The sequence below is a fragment of the Pipistrellus kuhlii genome, unplaced genomic scaffold (genome assembly GCF_014108245.1).
Source record: "Pipistrellus kuhlii isolate mPipKuh1 unplaced genomic scaffold, mPipKuh1.p scaffold_m20_p_1, whole genome shotgun sequence".
In the NCBI taxonomy this organism is placed as follows: Eukaryota; Metazoa; Chordata; class Mammalia; order Chiroptera; family Vespertilionidae; genus Pipistrellus; species Pipistrellus kuhlii.
The window spans coordinates 75,572,736-75,596,061 of record NW_023425404.1 but is presented as its reverse complement, the minus strand read 5'-3'; the positions used below and the strand labels follow the sequence as shown (position 1 = coordinate 75,596,061).

Here is a 23,326-nt window from a genome sequence, read left to right as displayed (position 1 = left end):
CAACAAATGCTCGTGCACTCTTGGTGGGAATGCAGACTAGTGTAGACACTACAGGAAACAGTATGGAGTTTCCTCAAACTCCCATTTGATCCAGTAATCCCTTTCTAGTAATATATCCCAAGAAATCAGAAACACCAATCAGAAAGGATATATGCACCCCTGTGTTCATAGCAGCACAATTTAAGTAGTTAAGATTTGGAAACAGCCTAAAAGCCCATCAGCAGATGAATGGATTAAAAAACTGTAGTATATCTATACAATGGAATACTACACTACTGTAAAAAAGAAGGGACCCTTACCTTTTGCAACAGCATGGATGGACCTGAAGAGCATTATGCTAAGTGAAATAAGCCTGTCAGAGAAAGATAAATATCATATGATCTCACTCATCAGTGGAATACAATGAACAACATAAACTGACTAACAAAAAATAGAGCCAGAGTCATATAAGCATCAAACAGACCATCCAACCTCAGAGGAAAGGTAGGAGAGGGAGTGGGGTGCCGGGGTTGGGTAAGAGATCAACCAAAGGACTTGTGTGCATGCGTATGAACATAATCAATGGACACAGACAGTTGGCTGGTGAGGGCATGTGCTGGAGGGTAGGAGTGGAAGGGGAGAGGTCAATGGGGGGGAAAGGAGACTTATGTAATACTTTAAACAATAAAGAATTTTAAAATAAAATTTTTAAAAAATACATGGGCAAAGGGCCTAGACAGACACTTCTCCAAGAGGACATATGAAAAAATACTCAATATCACTAATTATCAGAGATGTGCAAATTAAAACCACAATGAGTTATCACCTCACATCTGTCAGAATGGCTATCCTATATAATAAAAGCCGGGCAACTGTTATGGCATAGAACGACCAAGAACCAGACAATAGATATGACGAGCACTTACCCAGACCTTGTTGTCAGCGGCCTGACAGTCCTAAATCCTATTCACCCACACCCGGACCCTGACAGGAAGGAGGAGGGAGCCGGATACCCACAACTGGACCCTGACAGCGGGAGGTGGGACCACCATTCCTCATGGAATCAGCCATTGGTCAGCTTGCTGTCTGTGCCCTGACAGCCATATTCCCGATCACCCACACCCCTGACCCTGAGAGCAGAGAGGTGGGAGCCCCATCCCTTGCAGAATTGGCCACTGGTCAGCTTCCTGTCTGTGCCCTGATAGCCCAGAATCCCATTCATCCGCACCCTGGACCCTGTCACCAGGTATTAACAGGATCTGCAGAAGGAGAGGTTGTTTGATTCCAAGAATTTATTTGTCCCCATCTGACACTGGTCTTCCATTTAAATTAATTTGAAGACAGTTTCCCATGATGTTGGCATTTGTGATGACAATTAATAAATCACAAGGACAAAGCTCTAGAGTCTAGACAGAGTAGGAATATTCCTACCTGAATCCATTTTCGGACATGCTCAGTCATATGTTGCTTTCTCTTGATTTCAAAGAGCATGTGACATTAAAGTTATAAATACTTCATCACAGGGAAAATCAGTCAAGCACTCTGAAAGTGTTTTCACTCTTTTGTTGTTTTTATATCATGTCCTTGTTGTTGTTATATCATGTTGTTATTGTTTATTTATTAATACATTTATATATTATTTTCATATACATTTTACTAATTTTCTTTCATCTCTGACACTTCTATTATAGAGAAAGGGCAAATAGTGATATTAAAATATTTTTTCTAATTTATTCCCTTTTGTTGTGCATGAATTTGTGCACCAGGCCACTAGTCATCAATAAATAAACATGTGCTGGTGAGGATGTGGAGAAAGGGGACCCTTGTGCACTGTTGATGGGAATGCAGCCACTGAGGAGAACAGAACAGTGTTTCCTCAAAAAATTAAAAATTGAATTGCCTTTTTATCCAGTGATCCCACTTTGGGGAATATATCTGAAGAAACCTAAAACACTAATTCAAAAGAATATATGCACCCCTAAGTTCACTGCAGTGTTATTTAAAATAGCCAAGATCTGGAAACAACCCAAGAGCCATCAGTAGGTAGTAGATAAAAAAGCAGTGGTACTGCAGGGTCCGAGTGACTCAGTGGTTGAGCATCAACTTAGAAAACCAAGAGGTTACAGGTTTGATTCTCAAAGTGGGAGAGAGAGAGAGAGAGAGAGAGAGAGAGAGAGAGAGAGAGAGGGAGAGAGAGGGAGAGAACAACAGTGTGGTGCTAGGGGAATGGGGGTAGGTGGAGGTGAGCAAAGGGGAGAGAAATGGAGATGAAAAGAGACTTTGCTTTGGGTGATAGGCACATGATACAGTGTACAAATGGCGTTTTTATTGAGTTGTACACTTGAAACCTACATGGTTTTGTGAACCAATGCCATCCCAATAAATTCAATTAAGGAAACATTTTAAATGAATGGTTTTGCCAAAACCTGTTTGGCTCAGTGGTTAGAGTGTCGGCCTGTGGACTGAAGAGTCTCAGGTTTGATTCTGGTCAAGGGCATGTACCTTGGTTGTAGGTACATCTCCAGTAGGGGATGTGCAGGAGGCAGCTGGTCGATGTTTCTCTCTCATGGATGTTTCTAACTCTCTATCCCTCTCTCTTCCTCTCTGTAAAAAAAAAATCAATAATATATATATATATATATATATATATATACATATATATACAGGTATATGTATTTTTTTTTTTTTTTAAAGAATGGTTTTCCCTGAAAATGTTACACAACTTTTACAAGTTCAATTTCTTAATAGTAATATATTGATCTTCTTAGGATATAAATTCACTGCTAATAATACTAAGCTGTAATGAAAAAAGACTTGCGTTTTCCATATGAAACATCTGCTCTGTTATTTCAGTACTAAATAATCGCAGAGACTTTGAAAGGAAACGTGACCAGCGATGTGTTACTCGGGGCCTATAACTGTTGTCTGAGCCAGTTTTTGAAATAACCTCTCAGAATTTTTTCCCCCTTTGGAAACAGGACACTCTCCTTGGGTGGAAAACTTAAACATTCAAATGCAAAATGCAAAACCTTGACTAACACAGCCATGCTTTATGTAGCTCCCCGCCTAGCTGGTGACACGACCTTAAGCACTGTGATATTTTACGCACGTGTCCTAAGGTTGCATGGACCCAGGCGAACTACCCGTCTCCTTCCTTTGCACCTACTTCCATGTTAATGTCGTAGTTCTGGCCGAGGACGCTCTGTATGAGCTCTTTGATGGTCTGGTCCGAGGCCAGGTGGGCCTCGGACTGCTGCGAGGCGAGGATCTCCTCGATGGACGTGGGGAGCAGGCGCACGGGCAGCGGGGACTGCGCGCTGGCGCTCAGGCGCTCGCTGGCGGCCAGGCTGTCGGCGCTGGCCTTGGAGGCGGCGCGGGGCGTGTCCCACGGGGTGGCGGGCGCGCTGTCGCGCAGGACCTGGGAGCGGATCCTCACTCTCCGCCGCCGGCCGCCCGCCTCGCCCCCCGCGCTGGAGGTCCTGGAGGTCGCGCGGCCCTTTGTCTCTCTGGTGGCCCAGGCCTCCCCGGGCGGAGCCGCCGGCACCTTGGAGCTGTGCACCCGGGCGCGGGCCCGGGCTGGGGCCGGGAAGGGGGACCGGGCGCGGGCGGGGGACGAGCGGAGCTCGGGCTGCGCCTCCGCGGGCTGAGGGCTCCAGCGGCCCGCGCGCTCCGCCGGCTTCCTCCTCCACGCGGGGGGCGGCCTCAGCACCACGGGCCTGGACGTGCCGGCTCCGGTGGTGATGATCGGCGGCTCCTTCGAGGCCCGGTGCCGGCGGAACGCGGAGCTCCGCAGGTAGAAGTCCCGGGGGCGGAACGGGGGCCTCCAGGGCGCGGCGCCCTCCCCGGGGCCCCAGGGCCCGGCGTCGCGGAGCGCCCGCTGCAGGAGGCCCGCCGCGGGGGCCGCGGGGTCCTTGGCCCAACGCAGGAGCCCCGGCGGCTCCCGGGGCCGAGCGCGGGGAAAGCCCCCCTTGGCCCCGGGCCTGGCCGGGCCACAGACCACCGGGACTCCATCCACGAGGGTCTTGGAGGCCAGCCTCTGCTTGAAGCGTTGAAAATCCTGTTTGGTCTTCCTGCGGACCTTCTCAAGCTCTCTAAACATGTGCGATTCTTCTTTGTAGCTCAGTCCAAAGTGCTTCGGGATCCTGGACATCTTGACTAGCTTGTCCTGCGAAATAACAATAGATTAACATATAAACTAAAGGCTGTTGACAAAATTCCAACCCACAAAGCTTATCCTCGCAGACCGCTGGCTGGGCTCCCTGAGACACCAGTGGGCAGTGGTACTTGGTACCATTTTGAAACCAACTACTGACCTTTCCACAGGAACCATAAAGCCTCTTTTACAGTGGGTGTTTCTGATACCCCTAATTGGGTTTATTGTAACACTAGAGGCCCCGTGCACTAAATTCTGCACTGGAAGGGGGGAGGGGGTGTCCCTCAGCCTGGCTTAGCCTTCTCAAAGTCCAGGAGCTCTCAGGGGATGTTGGGCCTAAGCCAGCAGTGGGACATCCTTAGTGTTGAGGTGGGAGAGGCTCCCGCCACCGCTGCTGAGCTGGCCAGCCCAGAGCCTGGCTTCTGGCTGAGCAGGGCTCTCCCTGTGGGAGTGCACTGACCACCAGAGGGGCAGCTCCTGCATTGAGCGTCTGCCCCCTGCTCGTCAGTGAGTGTCATAGCGGCTGGTCGTTCCCCTGTTGGGTCGATTTGCATATTAGCCTTTTAGATTATAATGTAGTGTCCCGTTTCCATAGTGCACATAGTACACAGAGACCATAGTGCACACAGGCACAGGAAATCTCAAGCAGTCTGGCAGGATAGCACTTTCCACCTCTTCCTCCAGCTGGCCCTGGGTGTCTCCATCCCTTACCAGCCCACTTCCCGCCATGTGCCACCTGAGCCCAGCAGCCACGAGGTAGGCTGCAGTGAGATCCTGAGGCCGCAGGCCAGGTGACAGAACTCTCTCTGTGAACTACTAGAAACCATTTGAAAACTTTCAATAGAAAAGTGATTTGGTAGCATCTAGTGCTAGAGGGATATTAATTTTGAGTGGGAGAAACAAATAAAGGGAGGGAGAGCAAATAAGAGTATCCAAAGCTTGAGCCTTAGGCCTGGACTTGGTAGCCTAGCAGAGTGAAAACAGAGACCTAACAAGGTAAAACTGATAGCATCTGGCCAATGTTGAGGAATAACGGGGAGCAATTAAATCTCCTTCATAAAACAGGAACTTAGAATCACCTTCATAAAGTCTTGGTCATAACCAAATACATAATAAACCTTCTGCTACTCACTGCACTGTGCATTGTACACTTAAAAATGGTTAAGATGGTAAATTTTATGTTATGTGTATTAGCACAATTAAAGAAAAACACTTCTGCTATTCATCAGGGCAAGTTATCTATGATCATAAGTGGACTTTGAGATCTTAAGAGCTCTGAAGTCACTACCAAAAGCAGGACAGGAAATATAAATAGAAAAGGGTCAATGACAGATTGTTTGGCAACATCACCTGTGGCAGGTAGGATGGGTGAGAGAAAAAATGAGTTAGGAAATGAGAACAGAGTTCCACAGAAGCCAAGAAGAGAAGAGTTTCGAGAGTAAGGATAAAAGAACCCTGGCAGATGTGACTCGGTTGAGTGTCACCCCATGCACTGAAAGGTCACTGGTTACCCAGAGGTCACCAGTTCCTGAGAAGGGGTGTTCAGGAGGCAGCCAATCAGTGTTCTCTCTCTCCATCTCCCATTCGCTCTCTAAAATCAATAAAAACATATTTTTAAAAAAAAGAATAAGCATAAAACAATTAAAATAAAAGCAGAAAATAATGAATTAGAAAAACTTATTTATTTTTTAGAAAACGCAAGGCCGAGATTCTTTGAAAATAAATAAAACAATAAAGCAGAAACACCTCTGGAATGTCATTTTGTTTCCAAATATGATTATCTACCTACAAAACCTAAGCACTAAAAGCTAATTAGTATTATAGAGCTTTACAAGGCATTTAAATTTTTAAATAACTTCATTTAAATCAAAATGATATATTCAAAAGCAAAATGTCAAAATTCCATTATACAAGATTTATAATTTATTTTAAAGATATCTTAGGAATAACAGAACAAAAAAAGTCCTAAAACTGCATGAATTAAATTTTTTTTTTAATTTTTCTGAAGTACATAAAAGAGACTCAACTAAATAAAAAGTTAATGTATCTTGGTGAGAAGACCAAATATTTTAATTATATCGATCTTTCCAAAATAATATATTGATTCAATGCCATCATAATCAAAATCTAAAACTGGTATTTTAAACTTTGAAGAGTAATTTTGAATTCATTTGAAATAATAAACAGATTAGCCAAATTTTGAAAAGGGAAATGAGTAAGCACTTGTCCAACAAGGTAATTAAAACTTACATAGCAGCCAGCATGACTCAGTGGTTGAGCATCAACCTATGAAACAGGAGGTCATGGTTCGATTCCCAGTCAGGGCACATGCCCAGGATTTCAGGCTCAGTCCCCAGGGTGGGGCAGGCAGGGGGCAGCAAATCAATGATTCTCTCTCATCATTGATGTTTCTCTCTCTCTCCTTCTCCCTTTCTCTCTGAAATAAAAATATATTTTAAAAAACTTATACAGATAAAAGCATTAAAACTGATACAATGATGCTAGAATCAGCTTACAGACTGAGCAAAAGAACTAAGAATAATATAGCTTATGTTATAAATGCAGTATTAAGTTGGTGATAAAATAAGAAATATGAATAAATTATGCTAAGGTAAATGGTTGAATATAGTATGGGGGTAGGGAGGAAAACTACACTTCAACTTATGACATGTTTCAAAATACAATGGGTTTAAGACTTAGACATGGAAATCATGTTCTTTTTAAATTGGCATTTCTTTGCTTAGTAGCTATCCACATTTCTTGGTAGAATTTCTTTTTATCAATTCCTAAAAGAGTTGGTTTTACAATTAGATTTCTTCATTTGTCATGCGGTATATGAAATATGAAGAAAACATCCTATTTATCAGCCTTTAAATAGAGTCATATTACTTTTAATCTCCAAAATGCCCATTGCTGGCTCTCAAACCCAGCACCCTCCTACGTGCAGAGCTCTCATCTGTGGATCAGTAGGCTTGCTTTCTCTATGCAGCTCCACCGCTGGCCAGACTTTACACAATTCAATTCGATTGTAATAAAACTTCATACTAAAAAGTGAAAATAGTAATCTTTTTCCTCTACTTCAGGCCATAATATGTGAACATTAGAAATGATTTCTAGAGCTCTTAAGGAAGTTTCCTTATTTTAAAGATGCTGTAGAATCTTTCTTATAGTGTTTTGACAATTGTTGTTTGCACAGGTGGTAATAGGTCTATACTGACACCATCTGCATTTCTTTCTACAAAAGACAAAAAGGAAGTGCCTGGAACAGAACACAGACCAGAAATGCATTATTACAGTATGAGAATTTGACTTAAACTCTCAACTGCACTTCCCTTTTTTTTCTTAGTTCCTGCTTTGTATTCCCTTCCCAACTTCTCCTGGCTTATGATTTGTTGTTGACGTTTAACAAGTGGTTATTGTTCAACATTTCTAGTTACATTCTCTTGAGTTCTTTATGAGAAAGTTGCTCCTTATATGTAAAAAGAATAAACCAATAGGAAATAGAACTAAATTTGACAGGAACTTCTATTATGTTTTCAAACTATTAGGTGGTACCCCAATGCCAAATGGGCCAGTCCATCAAGCTTGGTGCCTTTATAGCCCCGCCCCACCCCCTCAATTCTGCAAAACATGTAAAATCCTTTGTAAACCTCCAATATTATGGGAAAATAATGTGTTCTCTATTTTCTTAGTAGTTAATTATTAAAAAGAAAAAGACTAGGTCTGACTTGGAAAAATAATGTGACCATTACAAAAAAGAAAGTATTAATCTACATAGGTATCAAGCATGCTGCTCATAATCCAGGTTGATTAAGTTTATGCTATATTTTAAAATGGGAAAGAGTGTGCTTGAAATCTTTGCAACCTGTGCAGTAATTTCACTTTCCTCTTTTTTACTAATGATTAGAATTCTGTGCCTTTTCTTTCCTGCTCTACCAGGAGGGTCAATGTCTAAGCAATGAGGTAGTAAGAAAGGTCAATAGCTAGCCCTCTCTCCTATCTCACAAAGTCTGGTCAGACATCAGGAGGAAGCTCACTGGCCAAAAATGACTAAAAGTCAGGAGGGGCTACCTGTGTGAATGCTCTAGACTAGGGGTGTGGAACTCAATCAGAGAAGGGGCCAAAATCTAAAATCCAGCCTAAATCGCGGGCCGAATGGTTTACTGAACAGTCATAAACTGTCATTGTGATGGAAACGCAGCGGAGTGCAGTGATGACAGCGCGGTGCGGGCCACATTGCAAGGCCTGGTGGGATGGATTTGGCCCGCGGGCCTTGTGTTTGACACATGTGCTCTAGACTCTGGAACAGGTTGCTCTCTGGTTATTGCAGGTATAGCTGTTCATCCTATCAGATCAGAAGATACAAAACTCTACTAGACTCTAACTAAGGTAGAAAAAAGTAGAGCAGACCACCAGATGATTTGGCTGCAAGTTACATGAACACTTCACATTGGGAAATGATTCCTCACAGAGTAAGCTAGAGTAGTACACTAGGAAAGGGTTAGCAGTCAGACATTGGGAATGGAGTCAAAGCCGCAGTGGTTATATGGGTTACTTCACCTTGACCTCCTCCACTCAGTGGGGAGGGTGAATCACTAAGAATAAGATTTAGGTTTTATGAACCATTGCCAATATCATCTCAATTCACTTCCTAAATTTCACATAAACATCAACTTCCAATGCACAGCACTACAGTTTCAAAAGAAACATTTAAGCCAAATACAGCTTATTTCGTCTAATAAAATCACCAGGATTGCAGGAAAAATACATATATTCTGAAAACAATATTTGCTTTTGAAATATCAGTGGCAGAAGCAAGATCTCTTTGTATACTGATGATAATTTATGGAGAAGTCTAAAATACATAAACATTTTTAACAATTTCACTAAGAAAATGGGATATTTTTTTATTTTTTCACACTTTCTATAATACTGTTTTTTCCCCACTTTTAATCCTAATAATATCAATAATACTAATAGTAAACAACAAATATGGATTAAAGTGATATAGGATACAGAAAAAGTTGTTACCAACTCAGAAAATAACTTTTCTAAAGCTATTCAGAAGTCCACAGAATTTTCCGTAAAAGCCCTTTATCATTCTGGCCATAAGAATCAGAGAAAAGCTTCCAGGCAACCACCACTATGGAGGAATGAGAGAGAGATCCGAGAGGAGAGAGCCAGAAAAAGGACCTTCCAATTCTGTCTAAACAGCACACAAGTCTAGACTGACCTCTGAACAGTACGTATGTGGGACAAATTCTAAGCTACATAGCAACGGCTTAAAGAGCTGAAGTGAGATTTAGCTGAATGTAACCTCCAACTGTGGAGAATGAGACCGAGTTTACAATGAATCTAATCCGGTGAATTGCCTGCAAAACAAACAAACAAACAAAAATAAACCCATCAACATTCTTCAGAGGGATATGACAGAAGTCAGAGTCTACACAGCAAAACATTCACCATGCCCAGGATATAACTAAACAATATTTGACATAAAAATATCTAGAAAAATCTGACCCATTTTCAAGGGCAAAGATATTTAAGATATCAGTCCAGAGATAACCCAGATGTTGCAATTATTAAACTAGGACTTTAAGGCAGCTATTATAATTATGCTCCATGAAGTAAAGGAAATGTGCTAAAGATGACTAAAAAGTAGAAAATCTTTAAAAAATTAAAATTAAAAAAAATATATAGATATTATACCTAGAAAATAATGATATTTGAAAATGTCAGATGAGTCAGTGAATTGGAAGATATCAACAGAAATGATTCAGTATTTTTAAAAGAGAAAGAAAAGCTTTTAAAAAGAACCATCAGAGCCCTATAAGATAGTATCAAAAGCTTTGACAGACAAGTAATTCACATCTCAAAGGAGAGGGCTGAAAGAGGTGGAAAAAATATTTGAAGAAATGATATCTGAGAACATCCCAAATTTGGAGAAATGCATACATTTATAGATTCAAGAAGCTCATTACATTCCAAGTAGGTTAAAAGTAAAAGAAAACCACGTGTAAATTGCTGGAAACCAAAGACAAAGATAAAAAACTGAAAGCAGACAGAGAAAACAGCACATTATTTATAGGGAAAACATTTACATTGTCCAGGATATAACCAAAGTAACTATGACCAAACACGACTAGACCAAAAGACAGTGAAATAGGATTTATTACATGCTAAAAGGCACACACAAAAAAAGTCAACCCAGAATTATATATCTAATAAACATTCTTTTAAAAATGACAGCAGAATGAAGACATTCCGACAGAGGAAAACTAAGGGAATTATTTACCAGCACACTAGAACTACAAGAAATGCTAAAGATAAAGTTCTTCAGGCTGAAGAGAAATTTTATGAGAGAAAAACTGAATCTTCAGAAATGAGCCTGGCTAGTGTGGCTCAGTGGTTGAGCATCGACCTAGGGTCACTGGTTTGATTCTCGATCAGGGCATGTGCCTGGGTTGCAGGCTCGCTCCCCAGTGGGGGGCGTGCAGGAAGCAGCTGGTCCATGATTCTCTCTCATCATTGATATTTCTATTTCTCTCTCCCTCTACCTTCCTCTCTGAAATCAATAAAAACATATTTAAAAAAGAAAGAAAGAAATGAAGAAGAATCAGAAATGACAACTATCTGGGTAAGTTTAAAAGGCCATTTGTTAATCTTGTTTTTAAAAAACTATATGGAAAATTACAATGTTGTCTTGTGGGTGTATTATACATGCAGACATAATGTATAACAATCAAAAAGCCTGGATGAGGGTGGGAAAGAAAACTATGGTTGAAAGTTTCTGCAAACTAGTTCAATATTAACTCTAGACTGTGAAATGTTAAGGATGTATATTGTAATTCCTAGAGAAACAGTTTTTTAAAGTAATACAAAGCAGTGTAACTAACAAGTCAATAGATAATAAAAAATACAAAAGTATTATTAAATCTTAGAAGATATTTTAGAGTAAATAATAATGAAAATACAATAAATCAGAATGTGAGGGTATAGATAAAGCAGTGCTTAGATGGAATAGTGCAGCTTAAATGCTTAAATCTAAAAGAAAGGTATAAAATCAATAGCCTAGAATTCCACCTCAAGAATCTAGAAAAAAAGGAGTGAAGGATAACCCAAAGTAAAAAGAAAGATATAAGTATGAGGATATAAATCTATCAAAATAGAAAACAGAAAAATAATTGAGACCATTAACAAAGCAAGAGCTGGTTCTTTCAAAAATATCAACAAAATATTTAAAGCCCCTAGCTAGATTGTTCAAGAATAAAAGTGAGAGAGCAAAACTTACCTACATCAGGAATGAAGAAATTTTCAATACAGATTCTACAATAGTAAATGATAATAAAAAAAATATAACTTTATGCTAACAAATTCAACCATTTAGATAAAATGGGCAAATATCTGAGAATTTCAACTTATCAAAATTAACATAAAAAAGAAAATCTGAATAGTCCTATGACAAATAAACATATTCATTTCCAAAAATCTTACAACAAAGGAAGTTCCAGGCCCAAGTGGTTCTCTCAAGCACCAAGAAAGAAATAACACCCTAACCAGTGTGGCACAGTGGATAGAGCGTCGGTCTGCGGACTGAAAGGTCCCAGGTTCGATTCCAGTCAAGGGCATGTACCTTGGTTGCGGCCACATCCCAGGTTTGGGGTGTGCAGGAAGCAACTGGTCGATGTTTCTCTCTCATCGATGTTTCTACCCTGTTTCCCCGAAAATAAGACAGTGTCTTATATTACTTTTTTCTCCCAAAGTTGTGCTAGGTCTTATTTTCAGGGAATGTCTTATTTTCGGGGAAACACAGTAACTCTATCCCTCTCTCTTCCTCTCTGTAAAATATCAATAAAATATTTTTTTAAGAAATAACACTAATCTTACACAAATATTTCCAGAAAATAGAGGAGAAAGGAACTTATTTTCTGACATTCACCAAACCTGAGAATGAGAAAGGTATTAAAAGAAAAAAAGAAAGTACATACCAGTATCCCTCATGAACATAGATACAAAAATCTTTAATAAAATATTATCATATCAATATATATATATATATATATATATATACACACACACACACACACATACATATATATAAACACACACACACATTTTGTTATTGTTAAAATGCACATGAACATATTTTTTTCCATTGCTTTTTTTAAAAGAGAGTGGAAGGAAGAGAAGGAGGGTGGGGAGAGAAAAAATATCAATGTGAGAAAGACACATCAACTGGTTGCCTCTCACACCTGCCCTGACCAAGGTTGGGGAGCGAACTGGAAACCCAGGTATATGCCTTGCCTGGGAATCAAACCCATGACCCTTCAGTGTGTGGGTCAACACTCTAACCACTTAGCAACACAGCCAGGGCCAAACTATATTTCTTAAAAGCATAATATATCTTAATCATATAGAGTTTATCCCACAGTTGAAATTTTGATTTAAAATTTGAAAGTCAATATAACTGATGATAATAACAGAATAAAGAAGATTAAAATGATCACTTCAATAGATAGTGGGCAATCATTTAACAAAATTCAATACCCATCCTATCTAATAAAGATGGAATATCCTAATTGACCTTCACACTGTCACAAAGATGGTGGTGCCCACAGCCAATAAGGAGAGAATATGCTAATTGAATGCCATGCCCTCAAAGATGGTGGCGCCCACAGCCACAAGATGGCAGTGCCCAGTCCCCTCATCCCTGCTGGGATGGCAGGTTCATGGCAAGGCTGCACATCTGCCTCCAGAGTCCCTCAGATCCCTCAGCCCCCAGATGCCCAGGGCCAGCCTGAAACTTAGGCAAGCCTCGAGTAGCAGCTGCCCAGCCTCCCAGGCCAGCCAAGTCTTGCACTGCTGGCAGTGGCAGCAGCAGAGGTGTGATGGAGTGTCCCCTCCTCCTGTTTGCCAGGTTGCCTCCCACCCCTGAGGGCTCCCAGACTGTGAGAGGGACCCACCTCCAGTGAATGAATTTTCATTCACCGGGCCTTTAGTTTAAAATAAAAAATAAGTAAATAATTCTAGGCAAGCTATAAATCATAGGGAACATGACTAGATGAGTTAAATTCCTCAATCTGATTAAGAGAATTTACACACACACACAAAAAAACACAAAAAAAAACACACGAAGAGCTAACATTATATATATTTTGACTTTCCCACGAAAATTGAAAACCAGGAAAAATGCCTTGACTCTTTAACTACATCTAGTCAACACTGTACTAGAGGCTCTAGGCTATTAGAATATGGCAAGGAAAAGAAAAAAAAAGAAAAAAGAAAAAAAAAAGGAATAAAGGTTGAAAAGGAAAACTGTCCGTATTTGCAGATGACATGATTTTTAGGTTAAAAGTCCCAGTGAATTGCCCTGGCCCGGTAGCTCAGATGGTTGGAATGTCATTCTGTACACTAAAAGGTTGTGGGTTCAATTCCTGGTCAGGGCATTTATGTAAGTTTTGGGTTTGGTCCTGGTTGGGGCATGTACTAGAGGCAACCCAGTCGAAGTTTCTCTCTCATCTCCCTCTCTCTTTCTCTCTCTCTCTCTCTCTCTCTCTCTCTCTCTCTCTCTCTCTCTCTCTCTCTCTCTCTCTCTCTCTCTCTCTCTCTCTCTCTCTCTCTCTCTCTCTCTCTCTCTCCCTTTCTCTCTCTCTCCCTTTCTCTTCCTCTCTCTGGAAAAAAAAAAAATCCCAGTGAATCAACAAAACTGCTAATAAGTAAATTTTCAAAGTTGTACAATACAAGGTTAACACACAAAGTCAACTGTATTTTTATACACTAGTACCAAACTTTTGGAAAATAATGCCCCCCCCCAAAATTAAATACTTTGAAATTAACCTAACAAAAGATGTCCAAAATCTGCACACTGAAAATTACAAAACATTTCTAAGAGAAATTAAAGGGCTACAGAAATTCCCAAGCCATGTTTGGAAGAATCAACATTGTTAACATGGCAATTCCCCTCCACATAGAATTATAGATTCCATGCAATTCCAGTCAAAACTCCAGCAGGCTTTTTTATAGAAATTATAAGATGATTATAAAATGCATATACAAATTCAAATGACTTTAAAAAGAGATTTTTAAGAAGAAACAGCTAGAGGACTTACTACTTGGAAACTTCCTATAAATCTACGTAATCCAGGCAAAGGTCCTGGCAAATCATTATGCTGAATAAAGGAAGCCAGACACACACAAAAAAGTATATCTTATATGTTTCCACTTACAGAAACTTCTAGAAAGTGCTATCTATTCTATGGTGTCACACAGCAGATCGTTAGTTGGCTGGATGGTAGGAGGGGGTGAGAGCAGGGGTAGATAACAAACAGGGCAGGAGAATGGAAGAGTTCAGTTACCTTGTTCACAGTAACTGTTTCAAAGTTGTATTCATCTGTCAAAACTCATCAAATTATACACCTGGACATGATACAAATCGTACAGTCTGCACGGTTTATGGAATATAAATTATTCCTCTGTCAGGTCGCAAGTAGGAAGAAAGCAGTTTGCTAAACTTTTATATTTGCATGTTAAAAAGTAAAAGAACTGTGAAACTCCTTCAATGACAAATAATCCTTGCATTAAGCCCACAGTGCCCCACTGCGCATCAAGGGTTCGAGGGCCGCACTCAGGAAACAGTGCCCTATTCCAAAGCAGGCACCTTGGTCTCAGTGCTGGAGGAGACCGTGAGGTTTAAGGTGTGCCTAAAACAGCCAGCCCCTCTCAAGGGACAGCAGATGAAGTCAGGGAATTGGGACTTAAATCCCCTCCACTGTGGCCTCTCACCCTCCCACAGGCCCTCTGACTCCTACCTCTCTTGGCCTCACAAACCCCTTTTTCTTTCCCCACAGCCTGGTAGTCACATCTATCTTTCCCTTCCACCAGGTTTTCACTGCTCAACGGGTGCTCTCCAGCCGCAATCCTGAGGGTAGCTCCATCCTGTTTTCTGCCCGGCTTTTCCCGGAAAATGAGAGCGGATTAGGGAGGGGAACCCTGGAGACCAAAGCTCCGCCCAAGTCCCGAAGCCAGTCCTTTCCACAGCCTCCCAACAAGTCCCTGTGCCCCGGCCACCTGCGCCCCAGTCCCCGCCCTTAGCTCACCCGCCTCGCCTCCGGGAGCGCCTCAGCTCCGCTCCGGTGCGGGAAGGTTGGCACCGTCCCGGGCCGAGCATCCAACCGGCCCGGGGAGGGGGTTGGGAGGGGAGGTTGGGCAGCGGTCGGTGGGCTCGCACCGTTTGGAGAAGGATGACGCACTTGGTCGCCCAGCAACAAGCCGCGCGCCCTCCTCCGCCGCCGCCCTCTGCCCCTGGCCCCGGTCCTCCGTGCTGTGGACAGCCACCCCGCGAGTTTCTGCCCCCGAACCAGCTCCAGGGCGTCCTGGATAGAAACCCAAACCCAGGTTAAGCAGCCTCATCTCTGGGGCGGTGCTGACACTGGTCCCAAAGAGCCTCTGAACTGAAGGCCCCAAATGGGCCTGTTTTGTCAGGCTCAGCCAACTGCTTTCTTGGCACTCTTGTTCCTCCTACTAGCACATTTAATGAATAATGCGGGGCCACGAAACTTAAAGCTTTTCTTAAAATAAAAAAAAAGACAGCATTATATGTCTGCATTATATGCCAGTTAAGAGTACATGGGGGGAGGGAGAGAAAGGTCCATGCTTTCCACCTAGAACCCAACTCCTAAAGAGAATCTTGAAATCAAAGGCATGAGATTCAAGAGAGTTTCTAGTTGAATACCAGGTTCGGCCATATTCAGAGTTTCTGATGTCCAAGAGAAGAAAGGGTATACCAAGCAATAGTTGGCATTATCTATTAAAGTTGAAATATATACATATTCCATGAGCCAGCATTCCACTCCCAATAGAAAGGCACATATGCACCAATAAACATGTACACCACTACTCACAGGAGATTCACTCACAATAGCTAAAAACCAGAAACAACTCAAATGTCCATCAGAAGTAGGATGCATAAGTTGATTGTGGTATAAAATGCAGTGCTATGCATGAAAGAAATGAATAAACTTCTCTGTGAGTAACAACATAGGTGAATCTTTCACATATGTAATATCCAGCTATTAAGCCAGACACAAGGGAGTACATTCTATACCAGTGGTCGGCAAACTCATTAGTCGACAGAGCCAAATATCAATAGTACAACAATTGAAATTTCTTTTGAGAGCGGAAAACCGACTTCTGCGCATGGGCCACAAAGTTTCAGTCGCACTGTACATGCGTGCCCACACGTGGTATTTTGTAGCAGAGCCACACTCAAGGGACCACAGAGCTGCATGTGGCTTGTGAGCCGAGTTTTGCCAACCACTGGTCTATACCATCCTGTTCACATAAAAGTTAAAGACCCAAGTCAGCAAAAACTATAAAACTTGTGGATGTGTGCTCAGTCGATGTATTACAAATAAATGCAAGAAAGTAATAACCACAACAGCTAAGGTAGTCTTCCTGAGAGGGAGGAAAGTGATGGTGAGTGGGAGGGCAGTACAGGAGTCCTCCTGTGCTAGGGGTTTTCTATTTTTTAACCTTGATGATGCCTGCTTGAGTTTTTTATTTGTGATAAATCATTATTTTCAGTTTTGCTCATTTTCCTGTGTTATAGTGCACCAAAGAACAAAGAAAAAGAAAACCCGGTTAGATGAAATAGTGTAGATGGTAGTTCTTTGCTCAGTGCCTGGCACATAGCAGGCCCTTAAACATTTATTTTATATCCCGTTACTCTCTCTCAAACTCTGCTTATCTCTACAAACACTCAGGCAACTAATCAATGAGATCAGGAAAGAGAAAAACCAGCCTTTCCCGAGGTTTCCTGGCACCCAAATCACATCCCACTGCCCTGTGGGGGCGCCATATGGGCAACCTAGAAGTGTGGCAGTAACCCCTCCAGACAATAAGCCAATTACTTTTCTGTGCTAATTAAAGCCATGTGCAAATAACCCAAGTGCCTAGAAAGTGACTCACTGTTCTTGCTACCATCTTAGATCTTGCACAAAAATAATATATAGGCATGTTCCTAAATTGGAAACATGTGAAAATTAGTGTAACTTTGAAATGATTTAAATGATAAATATTTTTCATTAATACTTTTTATAATAAAAATTGGTAAGTATTCAGATATCAATGCTATATAATAAAAGCCTAATACGCTAAGTGCCCGGTCCCCCGGTCAGCGGTTCAACCAATCAAAGCGTAGTATGCTAATGATATGCTAAGGCCACTCTAACGCTAACTATGACTAGTATTGTCCACGAGGGGGCAAATGTTCCAACCGGTAGGTTAGTTTGCTGTTGAGGTCCGGCCAATTGGGATTAAGCCAGATGGGCCAGACACACCCTGGAGCCCTCCCCCAGTGCCTCCCCAGATGGCCAACCTCCCACATCCCTCCCTGGCCCTGATGGTGCAAGAGTGGGGTCCCTGGGCTTGGCAATCTGGGACCCCTCAGGGAATGTCAGAGAGCTGGTTTCGGCCAGATCCCACAGGTGCATGAATTCATCCACAAGGCCTTTAGTATCATATAATATTACACCACCTAGAGGTAGATAGCATTAGCTTCATTTTATAGCTAAGGTACTATGTTCAAAGACATTAAGGATTTCCCTTAGGTCCCCTAGTTAGTAATCAATCCTGTTCTAGGAACTCTATTCTAGGCCTACTTTCACTGAAAGAAAGAGAGAAAAGGAAGAGAGAGGAAGAAAGGAAAGAGAAAGGGAGTGAATGAGTAAAGGGGAAGGAGAAACAGGGGAGGAAAGAGAGAAAGAAAAGAAGGAGGGGCAGAAGGATGAATAATAATACCATGTTCCCCCAAAAATAAGACATCCTCCAAAAATAAGACCTAGCGCATGGAAAGATAAGACATCCCCTGAAAATAAGACCTAGCGCAACTTTGGGAGAAAAAATTAATATAAGACACTCTTATTTTTGGGGAAACAGGGTAATAGTTATGATCTAGCTCTGACCAATTTTACTCAGTGGATAGAGCGTCAGCCTGCAAATTTAAAGGGTCCCAGGTTTGATTCTGGTCGAGGGCATGTATCTTGGTTTTGGGCACATCCCCAGTATGAGGTTTTCAGGAAGCAGCTGATCCATGTTTCTCCCTCATCGATGTTTCTAACTCTCTATCCCTCTCCCTTCCTCTCTGTAAAAAAAAAAAAATCAATAAATCATATTTTTTGAAAAACATAGTTATGATCTAAAGGCATTTCAAATTCATTGTTGATATTGTAATACCTTCATATGAAAATGTTAATACTTTTGGTGCCATCTTAAAAGAGCAGCATAAAAATAACTCAAGCAATCTTTGAAACACTATGATATCATCTAGTTTTTGTCACTCTCAAGCCACCACCTACCACTCCTCTTGTCATCTGGTTTTGGAGCCCCTATTGGTTCACTACACAGCAAGTAAAGGAAGAGCCAGTGTAGTATTCAGCTTCCACAGCTCCACAGAATCCTCACAGAACAAATTCCAAACCAAGTTCTCCAAAGAGAATTCAAGGCCCCTCATAACTAGGGCCTGCCCAAAGATCAAACTATTTAGAAAATAAGTAATTAAAATTAGATCTTCACTTCATATTATGCATCAAAATAAATTCCAACTGGATGAAAAAGTTTATTGTACACAAGAGTAGCAGATGTATTGTAGATAAGGCTTGTAAATATATATATATATTGAACTCCTGAGGGGACACTTTGCATATATATATATATATATATATATATATATATATATATATATATATATATTATATTATATTATATTATATATATATTTGGGGCAGCTAAGTAATTGCGGGTTTCACACACACATGGCTTCAGTTGAATTTTTAGGTTTGCAGACGTAGTACAAATGTAAAACACATTTTGTTATTTGGTAGTTGGCTATTCAGCTGTTAATCAGTGAAAAAAGTTTTTTGATCTGTTTTGTAGTTTTCGTTTGGCGTTCGTTGAAAAATGGAAAATCAAAAGGAACATTTTCGTCATATTTTGCTTTTTTATTTCCACAAGGGAAAAACGCATTGCAAGCTCATAAAAAGTTATGTGCTGTTTATGGTGACGAAGCCTTAAAAGAACGGCAGTGTCAAAATTGGTTTGCCAAATTTCGTTCTGGTGATTTTTCACTCAAAGATGAAAAACGCTCTGGTCGTCCAGTTGAAGTTGATGACGCCCTAATCAAAGCAATAATCAATTCGGACTGTCACAGTACAACACGTGAGATTGCAGAGAAGCTTCATGTATCACATACATGCATTGAAAATTACTTAAAACAACTTGGCTATGTTCAAAAACTCGATACATGGGTTCCTCACGAACTGAAAGAATCACAGTTAACGCAACGCATTAGCAGCTGCGATTTGCTAAAGAAACATAATGAAAATGATCCATTTTTAAAACGACTGATAACTGGCGATGAAAAATGGGTTGTTTACAACAATATCAAGCGGAAAAGATCGTGGAGCAGGCCGGGTGAACCAACTCAAACAACATCAAAAGCTGATATTCATCAAAAGAAGGTTTTGTTATCAGTTTGGTGGGATTACAAAGGAATTGTCTACTTTGAACTCTTACCACCCAACCGAACGATCAATTCTGATGTCTACACTGAACAACTAACGAAATTAAACAATGCAGTTGAAGAAAAGCGGCCCGAATTGACAAATCGAAAAGGTGTTGTATTCCATCATGACAATGCAAGGCCACACACATCTTTGGTCACTCGGCAAAAATTAATGGAGCTTGGTTGGGATGTTTTGCCACATCCACCATATAGTCCTGACCTTGCACAGCTGATTACTTTCATTCATTTTGCATCAAAATCTTTCCAATGGATGAAAAATTTATTGATTACACATCGTACCTGATTCAGTTTTGCTGAAAACCTTTTTGTAACATGGTATATATGTGCCTGAGGAGGAAAAGTCATGCATAAAATGGCATATTACAGAATATATATTTATTATAAATTTATTTCTTTATCGCTATTATCAATAGCTAATGTGCAAAGTGTCCCCTCAGGAGTTCAATTGCTCACTATGATGTGTGCTGACTACCAGGGGTGGCTGGAAACAAAGGAAGGCCCTGGCTGGCAGCCAGAAGGTCCCAATTGGCCCTGATTGTCAGCCAGGCCTAGGGACCCTAGGGACCTGTGCACAAATTTCATGCACTGGGCCTCTAGTTAAACCATAAAAGGCAGAAATTATAAATAAAAATAATAATGGGTATTTTTAAAACATCTATGCACTTAAAAAGAAAATCACAATGCAAATAAAAGCCTGGTGAAAAACTCACATTTATGGCGGACATAAAATTAATATTCTTTGGATGAAAAATAGACCAGCAGTCAAAATTTTTAATTGAATAAGGAAGATATGAGTTGGCTGCTCCCAACTCATAAAAGAAGTATTTATGGCCAATAGAAATATAAAAATATTCAACTTCAGTAGTAATCTCAGAAATGTTAAATTAAACAATGGTATGCAATTTTTTGCCAAACAAATTTAAAAGTTTAGTAACAGAATACATGCATGGGAGTGAGGAAATAGGATCAGTCATAGATTTCTGTTTTCATTTTGCTCGATGCCATATAGTAAAATGTCTCAAAAGCCTTAAAAACGTGCATGTCTTTTGTCCTAGAGATTCCAATTTTATTAACTTTTTCTAACCACAGAGGCATGTAAATTTAACAATAATGATTGAAGCATTGTTTAAATCATTGGAAGGCATGAATCCTGGCTTAAATTTAGTATCCTCGGTGCCTAGCACAATGCCTGGCACATGGAGAGTGCTCCCTGATTGACACATCTGAATAATGTCACTGATTTAGCATTAGTTGAGACTGAGCTGTTGCCGGAACACAGACTTATCATTATAGAGATGTGAAGCCAAAGATGCTCAGGCCTTGGGGAATGTACATGAACATTACCCATGAGCCCCTTGATCACTGGACCTATTTCACTGCCTGGTTATATTAATACAATTCACCACTAGCAAAAGTCCCAGTCTGTGGTTTCTAGCAAAGGCAAAACAACAACAACAACCTTGGATACTATCAATATTTGGTTTTGACATAAATTACTTTAACAGTGATATAAAATGCAAATTATTATAGAAGTTAAAGTCGTGAACAGAAAGCAAATATACTCAGAGTTTGCTTCCCTGCTAGACCCAAAGGCAGCCTTGCCTGCAGAAAGCAGCCTCCACAGACAACCGGGAGCCTTTCTAGCTGCACTCCAATGTGGTGATGAGGAAGGATGGGTGACAGTATGCAGGTGACGCTGGAAAGAACAGAAGACATCATATGGCACTTCCAGGAATCTTCATTCCTTTCCTCATCAGTGAGGTCACCACAGGAAACAGGTGGCATGCTCCAAAGGATTTAACAAAGCTCAGAGAGCGAGAGAATTGAGAGAACTAACATTCAATGTTTGGCAACAACAGGGGGTATGGGCACATTTGATATGAAGGGGCAAGGGTGAAAAGAGGTGTTAGCAAAGCCTGGTGAGAGCTGAAGCTGGGAAGAGGGGCCACCTGGCAAGAGCTGTAGACACAGAGAGACATTAAAGGACAAAGTCACAGGGATGTGGGGGGAAAGCAGAAGGAATAAGTGCACCTTCTGCTCTGTCGTCCTGGCCTCCATTCCGGCACTATTGCCCCACATTGGCCAAACCCAGTTGGAAGTCCATAGAGATTGGCTTCTGGGGCAGAGAACAACAGAGCAGAGGAAGGCGCTCACAGGAATAATAGAGAAGAACCAGCAAAGTCCACTACCCTAAGTTACCTGTACTGTTTTAATCCACACAAAGGAATGTACGGAGACCACTTCCCTGCCTGAAGGTCCTCCCTGGCATTGCTCACCCCCAGTCTGCCCACCCTAATTCCCCGCTGGTGACCTGATTAGCAAATGGAGCTTAGGAATGGACCCCTGAGAAGTCAGCCTTCACCCTTCCCTAGGATGCCTCAGACCTCTGGCCACCCAGCTTGATCTCAGGAGATTTAAAATTAGATAAAAATAGCAAGCACTAAGCAGAAAGAAAACTCTGAATAAAATTATCCATTTAAAAAGGAAAAAAAAATGCAAATAACACCAACAACCTGGGTGCAAAGCAGGAATACCTGGCTGAGAATTAGGGTTTATTTTTCTTGGATAGTGGCTGGTAGTTAGCATTCCAGTTACACTTGACACTTTCAAAAGGGTTTGCTTCGGTGTCCGCCAAGATTCGTAATGCACTAGAGATTGAGGTCAACACCATTCCTTTTCTCAAGGCAGACGTGTAAGACTGTTGGATGTGCTTTGTAGCCTAAACATTGAGCTTAGAGAACCAATGCCTGGTTTATCCTTAGAAAAACTAACAGCTCTCCCTAAGTAAGCTGTAAAAACAGAAGCTGCATTTAGCTGGGGATCGCTCGCTGCCTGAGACTTCTGCGCACCAGTCCACTTCCCCCAAATGCCCCTGCCCCAGGGACCAATCCATGGGAGAATAATAAGCTTTGAAGATGTGCTGTTTTCTGTTCTCCAGGGAAGGAGATATTTTTTTCTATCCACCTGGTTCTGATTACGAAGTAAAGCAGAATTCACAAACTATCGGAGCCTGGTAAACAGAGCCCATGGAAGCCCTGTCTGAAAAGTGTGGTCATTGTTCATTGAGCCCAGGAATTCACCCCAAAACGCCAGCTCTTCCAACTCATGAATCTTCACTCAGCAGATGGATCTATGTCAGTTGGAACCCTTTCGCGGTGTTGTCTTTTCATAGAGTATATGGTTCGTCACAATTAAGCCTTGGACCACACTAAGCTTCCTTGCACATGCAAGGTAATAGGGTCTATAATATTGGAAGTATCCATGATAAGCTCCCTCTCTCTCTCTCTCTCTCTCTCTCTCTCTCTCTCTATCTCTCTCTCTCTCAGATCCACTTAGACTCCCAGGAAGAAACTTTTTAAGGGAATCTGTATCAAATAATTCTCAAAGACAGCAACTAAAGCTTCTTTGCAGTAATATCTTGGTTTTGAGGATTTTAGAAAATGACTTAAATGATACTTCTCCTAATGAGTGTCAAGTGGTTCCTGATGACTCTGTCCAAAAAAAAGAGGATATTAGGGGGAAAGGAGGAAGTGTCTGGGTAACTTAGGGGTCCTGATTTCTCATTTCAGTATTCCCCAAGATCAGCTGCTAAGCGTGGAACGGCCTCCTAGAAG

General features: G+C 41.3%; 1 protein-coding gene across 1 annotated transcript in view; it reads right to left on the bottom strand.

Moving 5' to 3' along the window:
• The window catches only part of TTC6 (tetratricopeptide repeat domain 6), a 185,829-nt gene extending 181,621 nt beyond the window's left edge, over positions 1–4,208 (bottom strand). The window contains exon 1 of the mRNA XM_036452372.2: positions 3,146–4,208. Within this exon, the coding sequence (XP_036308265.1) occupies positions 3,146–4,129 (984 nt within the window). The 5' untranslated portion in view covers positions 4,130–4,208. The remainder of the gene's footprint in view (positions 1–3,145) is intronic.
• Between the last annotated feature and the right edge of the window lie 19,118 nt (positions 4,209–23,326).